At 32.8% G+C, this 10085-nt stretch overlaps 1 protein-coding gene across 1 annotated transcript; it reads right to left on the bottom strand.

Annotated features, from left to right (window-relative positions):
* Positions 1-3218: 3218 nt before the first annotated feature.
* Positions 3219-4508, bottom strand: LOC133859995 (UPF0481 protein At3g47200-like). The gene has a single exon (XM_062295607.1). The coding sequence runs from the start codon at positions 4506-4508 to the stop codon at positions 3219-3221; it is 1290 nt and encodes a 429-aa protein (XP_062151591.1).
* Positions 4509-10085: the final 5577 nt, after the last annotated feature.

The following is a 10085-nucleotide window of genomic DNA, read 5'->3' as shown; positions in this document are numbered from 1 at the left end:
ACAGGAACCGTCAAGCTTTAAAGATACAGTACCCAAAGAAATAAAAAGAATGTAATGCTTCAGATGATGTCGATACAGCATGTGAAAAAAAATAATAAGAACAAAAGGAGTCGGCCAAGCTTTTCACTAAAAGAAATAGAAATAAAGAAATAGACAAGCTCACCTTGTTGTAGAACCCTAAGTCATGCGAGAGAGAGAGAGAGAGAGAGAGAGAGAGAGAGAGAGAGAGAGAGAGAGAGAGAGAGAGAGAGAGAGAGAGAGAGAGAGAGAGAGAGAGAGAGAGAGAGAGAGAATCGGAGAGACAGCTTGAAGAATTATTTGTGATAAGAGGGAAGTGTGACGGCTAAATGTGTATTTATAAGGTTAGGGTCTTTTCAACTTGGTGGCTATTAGGGTTTTGACAATGAGGATTTTACATTTAAGACTAAAAATTGAGTATTAAATATTAATATAAAATATTAATTGTAAAAGCAGCATTTAATATTAATAAAAAAATTATTAAATTTAGAAGTAGATATTTATTAAAATATAAAAGTAGGTATTTTATAAAAGTGTGTATTTAATAAATGTTAAATAAAACTCAGGTGTTTAATATTTAAAATATCAAATTGGGTTTTTTAATATTTAAAAAATTTAGATTCGTTATCCATTCTCATAGGTAGCAATTGACCATTCTACCCTCAAAAGAGGATCAAGGTTATTACAACAATCATTTCTTGTAATAAATAGATATAAATAATAGAGTAATGTTTCTTGCTGAGCAAGTATCATCTTTTTGATTTATGAGATACTCATTTTTTCTCAAAAAAACTTTCGTGCAATTTTTGTACAACTCTAAAAATTATTTTTAAGATATTTAGGGCTCACATGTAGGAAAACAAATCTAATGGTTGATCATATAAAAAAAATAAAAATAAAAAATTGTTAGAGTTATACAAAAATTTTACAACAATCATTTTTCTAAATAATAATAGTTGCTTTGGAGATTCCCCTTTTTCCTTTTCTCATTCCTTTCTATTAAAAAAAAAAAAGTTAAAACACTGGCAAACATTTTTCAAGACAACACCCAAACATTTACAACAAAATATTGTCACATCAAAAGTTTTTTTTTTTTTTTTTTTTTTTTTTTTTAAAAAAAACTCTATGAAATAAAAAAATGAGATACACTATACATCATCTTCCTGTCCTTTTTTTTATCTTCTCACTTTTGAAAATTTCTATTAAATTTGTAGGGTTTATATGAAGGACCGACTATTAGAGTATATTAGGAAATTTGATTTCAGAGATTTATTGTAATTATTGTTATCTCCTATAAATTAAATTTGATTGTAATCAAATTTTATGGTAATGATTACCATATTTATTTACCTAAATTCTCTTATAAATATGAGTCTCATATATTGTTAAAATATCAATGAATAAAAGAAAAATGTAGTCTTTTGAGCTTTATCATGTAGACGTAGGTCATAGACTGATTCATGTAAAGTTCATTGAGTTCTTATTTTATTATTCCACTATTTGTCTTTATTTTTTCATTTGATTATGTTTTCTTTCACCGAAATGGGCTTAGATTGTTGCAGCGGATCCGAATTCCCATTTATAGAAGGCTTCTACCCGTCATGAGCTTACACGAAAGAGATATGATCTTATATGATCTTTTATCACCTCAAGACACAACTCTTAACTACATTTTTCATATGGCAAGAGAGGGGGCGGAACCACATGAGGCTTTGGGGGGCTCCCCCCCAAAAAAAAAATTTACGCTTTTTTTTTTTATATAGTTTTGGCTCTCTCAATTTTTCTTTTCAATTTGGCCCCCAAATTGTAAAAGTTGGCTCCACCCCTATGGTAAGGTAATCCCTTAACTAACTTTAAGGTAATAAAAATAAAAATGATCATATAGACAAAGATGATCAAAAATTGTATCTTAAATTGACAATGTATTTTATCTCTATACCGAATCCTATTCTAAAACCGCATGCGAATAATTTGTTGTCAATAGTTTCTAGGCTTACGTTAGACGGAGCCAGACATTTTAATGGGAGGGGGCCAAATAATTTTTTTTCTTAAGTAGGGGTTAAAGTATATATACAAAGGCAAATTTTAAGTAAATTAAACATAACCCAGTTTTGATATTTTTATTATCCATTCAAATTAAAAATCAATAAGCAAAAGTGAAAAGAGTTTCTAGAAAAAAGAAAAAAGGTAAAGAAAATCGCTGTCCAAAGATTAAAAAAAAAAAAAGAAAAAAAAAAAGGTCTCAGTTATTTTTTCCACACATTCTTAGGAAATCGAGTTTGGTCAAGCTTGTGACTCCTCAAATCCACACGTCTTCTTCCAATGCACTACTTGACTAAACCCTTTCCGTTTACTTTTTGAACAAAGCATCTACAACTTTGTAAAGATCTTTCCATTGTTACTTTCTCAGGCATGTCCATTGCTACCCGTGAAATATTAAAGAAAAAAGTTTTGACAATAGTTGAGCAGATGATAAAAGGGAAGGGGCCAAGGAAAAAAAAAATCTTGCTAGGGCCAATAGGGAAAAAAAACCTTTATTTGTTTCATCTAAAAAAAAAATATCTTAATTTTTTTTTTGTTTTACCTTAATTTATTATTATTTTTTTCTTAAGAGTTGAGGGGGCCTTCCCCCCCCCCCCCCCCCCCCCCCCGTCTTTGGTTAGATTGCCAACGTCAGCTTAAGCCAACGTCAGATACTACCTCATCTTACCTTCTTACTTCTTTTTTTATTGATGGCCAGATTCACTGAAGGTTTTTCAATTTTTTTTAAAAATAAATATTTTTAGGCTAAAGCAATATCGGGAAGGGTGCTCGTATTTCCTTACTACAACATTTAATTTGCATTTACAATATTTATGCACGTTAATTTGGTTTACACAATCCACAATCAATTCGTCTGACCCAACATTAGAAACATGAGTAATGTTAAAAGTCTTTCTTATTTATCTTGTTTTACTCTAAGAATAATGTAATTTTTAAAATTATCATTAGACTTGTGATTGATCACTATTAAATTTTTATCAAATAATAATTTTAAAAGCCACATCAATATCGTTTAGGAACTCAAGAAGGAGAATTACTCTTAGAACACATACACCAAAGCAAACAACAGCCCTTGATTTCTTTTCATAATTGACATTGGAAAGGAAATTATAGAGAGACCAAACATTGAACAAGTTTTATGAGGATCGTAAGTAATACTATTTTTTCATGGCGTACACAGTTTGTACCAAGGTGAGGATCAAAAGGATAACAGCGGCCAATGTGGAAAAACCAGCCCATGGAGTGTTGAAATACTTGCCCACAAGCACTGCACGCCATCTAGGCCACCTGCGTTGGCAAAAACTATTCACTTGCTTGCAAAGGTTTGTGTAGTAATAGCAATCCGGATAAGTATCAATGTAAAGCTTGTTGAAGAGATGGGCCGCATCCTCAGGATTCAACCAATTTTCAATTATCTTATTCTCGCACAGAATATCCATGTCCTTGGCAGTATTAATGAGGCTGTCTAGGAGTATCGCATAGGAAGTGATCCTAGCTTTACATTTAGGGTAACATTGTTCATAGCTGATGAGATTTCTAAAGGCAGTTTCTGTTACCTCGTGTATTACTAATGGAGGAATTTCCAGAACGCCATCAATAAATTTGATGTCCAAAATGTTTTGAGAAGACGTACCCCTTTTGAATTTGATTCCAGCCTCCACAAGGCTTGTAGCAGAAGGCAGGAGTTCCCATCCCTCTATTCCCTTTTCTTCGTCTTCAATTGACAAAGTTGACAATTTCCTGTCCAGGTCAACAATATGCTTGATGCCTTGGATGTTCATGTTGGTCTGATTTAGCTGGTGCCGCAGCATTCTATATGATAAAAAGATGGATTCAAAGAAGTACACGACAAGTAGACTTAGGGGCCTCTCGTTGCGGTTAGAATGCTTTGTCAAGTCGAACAAAATCTCAAGTACCGTCCAAGGTACTTGGTTTTCTAGCAATATCAAGTCATGGTATAGAAATTGTATCATACATGACTTGGTGAAAATAGGGTCATCTTCTTCCCTAAGTTTCTTATAAACGTTCTTGCGGAACAACTCAATAAGAAAGCAACCATCAACTACCAAAATTTTCACAAGTTGTTGTGGGTCGTAATCAATTGCTTCAGCATAGCACTCACGAGCCTCTTTCTCCATCTTCATAATGGAAGTGATGAGAGTTCTTAGCATTGTATTCGGAGAGGGTGATCGAGAGATAAGGCATTGCAAATATTTGGCTTTAACTTTTTCTGTGGCTTTCAATTTTGGGTTGCCATGATGGAGAGGCCCGATAGAAAATGCATTGGGGATAAAAGCTTTTTCATTATGCCTGTAGAGAATGGAAGGGGTTTTGAAGATGCAACACTTAAGCGGCACAAGCGAATCATGGGGCATCATATCTTTTATTGAAGACTCCAAGCAGTCGATACAAATTCTAACACTATCTCCTTCTTCATTCACAGCCATATATGTTGGATCTGTAATTTCTTCTCAGTACGTTTTTGCCTCCTAAGCTGTCTCTAATTTTGGAGTGGCAAAAAATAAAGCAAAAACAAAACAAAAGAGATTTGAATATTTAGGCACAATTCTCTTTTGTGAGGAAAACAAAAATATTACTCATGCGCTTTTGTGAGCATAGCATTCATTCAAAGAAGAGATTAGCTAGCGTAACACTAATGTACAGCTGAAAGAAGATGTTTTAAGTTCATAATAGCCCGTGGAACAGGGTCTGTTTTGCCCTTAATGTGAGTGAGAAGAATGTATACGTAGGTCATTATATATTTCCTTGCTTTTGAAAGAAAAACTAATTTGACTTTGTTAAGAAAAAAAGACAGTATATATAACAAGTGTTTCAAATGGAACCAAATTAAGGCAAAGATAGGTAGCAGTGGCGGAGCCAGAATATCGAGTTAGGGGGGGCAAGATTGAAAGAAATTTTTTTTTTTAATAAAAAGAATTATTAGAAATATTAAAAAAAATATAAGTATCAAAATTCATAAATAATTTAATTAACTATCATTTATTTATGCAGTTTATATTTTCACACATAAGTTATAAGCATAAAAAAATATATATATAAATTAGTTCTCAAAATCATGCAATTTTTTTTTTAAAAAAAAACTATTTATATATATTACCATAATTATTTGTTAAATTTACTGTACCTGTAAAGAACAAACTTCTTTTTCTGTATTTTACTGAATGAAATGGAAATAATGGATAGAATTGGTAGATGAACATAAGTTACATAATAACACAAACAGGCGTGCCATTTAGAGTGAACTAACTCAGCCAAAACGCACTGTTTTGGCTGAGGATAATGGCTTACAACTGTAAGCCATTATTTTTCTCAAGATGCCTACACTTCACACTTTCTTGCCACGTAGCATCTGGAAATTCTTGACCCTTCTGAGTTCTGACTTCTACATTTATTGATTTATGCTTCACGCATACCCTTTTTTTCCTCCACAAGTCAGTACACTTAATGAAACGGTGCGTTTAAGAACTACTAAAACAGTAGAGCTCCAACGCACCGTTTGGATCTTCTTCTTCGTCACTTAGTCTCATTTCTTAACCTAAAACAGTGAAAGTCTGCAAATTGAAACAATGAAGAAACGTCCTCTGCTGCTTGCTCCTTGCCCAGTTGCCCCCTCTAGTAATGTTTATGCCCCTTATGGTTGGTTTAGGGTGGGCAACCAAGGTATCCAAATAAAATTTACTAGGTGTAAGAAAATTTTTTGTGGGTTGAGGGGGGGCACTTGCCCCCCCTCGACCCCCCCTGGCTCCGCCCCTGATAGGTAGCATGCAAGATAAGAATGCAACTTGAGGATCCTGCAAACAAAGTTCATATAGGTACTTAACCATCAAAGAAATTTAAATGAAATTCTAAGAATATTTTTAAGATTGTGTATAGTTCTACTCAAGAAATCCAAAAGAAACAAAATGATGATCAGTAGCTCTTATTTATCCCCAAAAGGAAAAAATAAATAAATAACCAATAAAAAAAAATGAATAGCTCTTAGTGAACATGACAATTCTTCCAAGAACAAATCTCTTTGTAGAAGTTAAAACTCAAGGAAAAACCTCACTTAACTTCTTGAACTTTCACCGCTTTTGCAATGTCCCTTCAAAATTCAAAAACTCTGAATTTAATGTATCGAACTTTTCAGTTTTTTGCAATGCATGCCACATCTTTCGTTAGGGTTTAGGGTTAAGTCAGACCCACAAAAGGGTAGGAAGACCTTTAATTTATACCTTTAAAATTTATTAAAATCCAAATTTACCCTTAATTATAAATTAAATTAATTTTTTTTTAGAAAAAATAAAAATAAACTTGACCCATGGGTTTCTATGACCCACGGCCAAGTTGGTTGTGAGACAATGGTGAAATTGTAAAAAATTGAAAGTTCAATACATTAAATTCAAAGTTTTTAAATGTTAGGAAATAATATTACAAAAATGATGAAAATTGAGAGAGAGATTAAGTGAAGTTTCCCATAAACTCCTCTTACTATCATTTCCTACCTTTCACTCCTTTTCATAGACACAAAGCCAAGATATATATGGAATGTACATTTTGCATGCTTCTTTGCAATATTCGTTTTAAAAACTAAGATTTGATATTAATAGGAGTTGAAGTAACCCATTACGATAAATTGGATCAGATTTTGCAATGAAAGATCCTACTCTTAATTCACAGGATAATTAATTGGTATAATAAACAGCGAGATATATAGATGCTTAAACTAATGCAAAACAGATTTTACTATTTCTATAGAAACATGCAGGTTTAGCATAAAGAAAACTCCAGAGGCCGGGTTCATCATTTTCAAAGCACGAATGAGTGAGCTTTATCCTAGCACATTGAAGATAATAAAAGAAATTAGATTGATGAGTAGCAAAAGTGACGAGCTTAGAGAAAAACTCTAAAGCCATGAAATTAAATAGATAAGGGGAAGGAGATAAAAGGATCCCCACCTCAATCTTTGTTCCCAGCAAAATGTTATTGATGTTTGAAGCTAGTGCTCTCTTTCCCCGCGGTCACTTGCAATATTATTGATCGGAAACGGAAGTAGTTCCAACTAACCATATATATCATTTTATAATTGGTAAAATAATTATGAGTGTATCGATCATATACAAATCAACTACTTATAATTAAGAAATGTTATTTTTTTCTTCTCATATCTATTTTCCGTCCAATTTCATCCTTATTTTTTCAAATCTACCATAATGAGAACCACTTTTACTTCTTTAGATTGTTCTTAATATTTCTTTGGGTTAAGAAACAACAAGAAAATCTAATTCAAGTAATTTTTTTTTAAAAATTTTCCTACATATTAAAAAAAAAAAAAACCAAATTTAAAGAAGTTGATACTAGTGCTCTAACAAAAACAATTATAGTTGTCAATTGGTAACTTCATTAATCTTCGTCAAAGTGAGGACTTGTAATATATGGTCTTGACGGACGGATGACACAATTATTGATCACGAGTAGACTTGTTGTTGGACCAAAACCAACGGATCAAGAAATTGTGTAGCTCGTGCAGCTTGTGTTTATGGTCTTAACCGACCAATAACACAATTATTGATCACGTGCAGACTTCTTGTTTGGACCAAAACCAACGGATCAAGAAATTGTGTAGCTCGTGCAGCTTGTGAGGCACAGCTGTCTTGACCGCGTCTTCATATCACAAAAACATTTTAAAAGTTAAATATTATCGAATTTTATTAGAAGTTTAACGATATAAAGATATTGTAGGTGGTGTAGCGGATCCAATAATGTTATGAAAGGATTAACAAAATTCTTTTCATAACAAAATAAAATACAAAACAGTACTTTTCATAACACAAAAATCTTTTAAAAACAATTTTCATTTTTATATTACATTAAAACATTTTTTCAAACTAAAAATAAAAAACTAGAAAAAAGAAAAAGAAAAAGAAAAAGAAGAGAGATAGAGAGAGAAAGGAAGTTAACATTGTTAGGTGCGTTTCGAATTGCGATTTCGTAAACAAAAAATACAATTTTAAACCAAATTACAGAATATGAATCATTTGAGAATTGCGTTTTTAAAAAATTACTATTTAAAAACACAGAAAACTGCCTTTTCAAATCGTAAATAAGGGGTATTTTTTTAAAAACGCAAAATTTTAAAGGCTAACATGTTATTTTAAAGGTCAAACTCTGATTTTATCAAATTTTTAAATACGTTTTTAAAAATTAATTTTTTAAATCATAAATTTTAAAATTACAATTTTTAAAATCTCAAACTTAAATGAACTCTTAAAGCCCATTAAAAATCACATGTAGATGCCTCTCGCATTTCTTTTTATTTTTTTTTATTTTTTTTGTAGATACGTTACATGAAATATAAAACCATTACCGAAAGGTAGTGGTATGATTGCAACTAATAAAAGAAAGCAAGGCACTATTGTTCGGAAAATCATTGTTACTGACAAGAGGAACAAGAGATTGATTGGAAGAGGTGGGAATGCTGCTGGAACTGAATCTAGCTGCGGCTCAATGTGCTACATAATGGGCACTGAAGTTTGCACTTCTATTAACTTTCCAGACTGACCATGAAGCATCAGCAGGAATAGAGTCTAGTGTGTCGATGATAATGTCAGTGATACGCCAATCCTGAACAATAGATGGTTGTTGAAGAGCAAGGGTAACTACTTGAGAATCACCCTCAAGTATGAACCTGTTGAAATGAAGTGATGAAGCGAGAGAGATAGCAAGTTGTGCTGCGAAAGCCTCACCTATATTAGGAGAGCATTTGGATTGTATCTGGGAAATAGTCTTAATCAATTGCCCATTATGGTTTCTACAAATAGCTGCCTGGCAGGAAAATGAGTCACGAATAGCGGTATCATAGTTAATTTTGTGCCAATGCAGGGGCGGCCGGATCCATTTTTCCGGGATAGGATCTAACTTGTGCAACCAAGCATCACAGTGTTTATGGTAATTTTTGAAAATAAGCTTTGTAAGAATACGAGCATCAAAGGAAAGACCATCATGAAAAGCTTTATTACGATGAAACCAAAGGAGGTCACAAGTAACAGCAGCAAACACTTGAAAGCGGTGATGCTCTGAACGAGGAATGTTTAGAGTGGCTCCAGGAGATAAAATTATTCAGATCCAATCGTATAAGTTAGGTGAATCCAAGGTGGTAGAATCGAGCGGCCATGGCGAATTTAGTTTTTATACCTTACAACTAAATTAGCTACTCATGGAGTTATGAGATTCTCTTATAGAAGAAGTAGAACCCATTTCTCTAAGAGGTATAAAAACTATAACCCACACTAACAAGATGTAAAACAACTAACTTTAATAAATGAATCTAACTTAACAACTAAAAATACTCAAAAACAAGCTTTAAAGGAAAGAAAATCTAAGAAGAACACTAAAGAACAAGCTATGGGCTCTGGAATCTAAGGATTCTAGAGTTGTACTCAACATAAAATAACACAAACAAGAGAAAGAAGAAGAAAGAAGTGCTGGAAAATGTAAAGAACACTTGAATCAACTAAATTCCAACTTCATTTTACTAAAAACTAATTTAGAATAAGTTACAACATTAACATACCTTGAAGCTAAGCTCTCTGGAAAACATGAAGGAAAGGGTGCATCACATGAAGAACAAAAAAGACTAAAAGCAAAAATATTAACTAAAACTCTCTACATATTTAACTCTCACATCCATCCTCTATTTATAGAGGATTTGGTACAACAAACCTCACTCAAACAATCACTCTCAGCTGCACAAAATAATGGTGACAACTTCTGATTAGGACCGCACAACTTGAGGATGAATTTGAGCCACACAAAAAGCTGCCGACATCTGAACATCTTTCTGAAATATCCGAAGTCGATCGATCGATTTATTTTGTCTTGGAGATTTCGATCGATCGAATTTTAGATTGATCGATTTAAGTTCGACTGAACAATCGATCGATCGATTTATTTTTCCTTGGAGATTTCGATCGATCGAATTTTAGATCGATCGATTTAAGTTCGACTGAACAATCGATCGATCG

Source organism: Alnus glutinosa, chromosome 2, assembly GCF_958979055.1.
Source record: "Alnus glutinosa chromosome 2, dhAlnGlut1.1, whole genome shotgun sequence".
In the NCBI taxonomy this organism is placed as follows: domain Eukaryota; kingdom Viridiplantae; phylum Streptophyta; class Magnoliopsida; order Fagales; family Betulaceae; genus Alnus; species Alnus glutinosa.
The sequence above is the reverse complement of the archived record's forward strand: the minus strand, read 5'-3'. Positions and strand labels throughout refer to the sequence as shown.

Excerpts from the sequence above, each read along its gene's own strand:
- LOC133859995 (XM_062295607.1), bottom strand. The coding sequence starts at position 4,508 with ATGGCTGTGAATGAAGAAGGAGATAGTGTTAGAATTTGTATCGACTGC.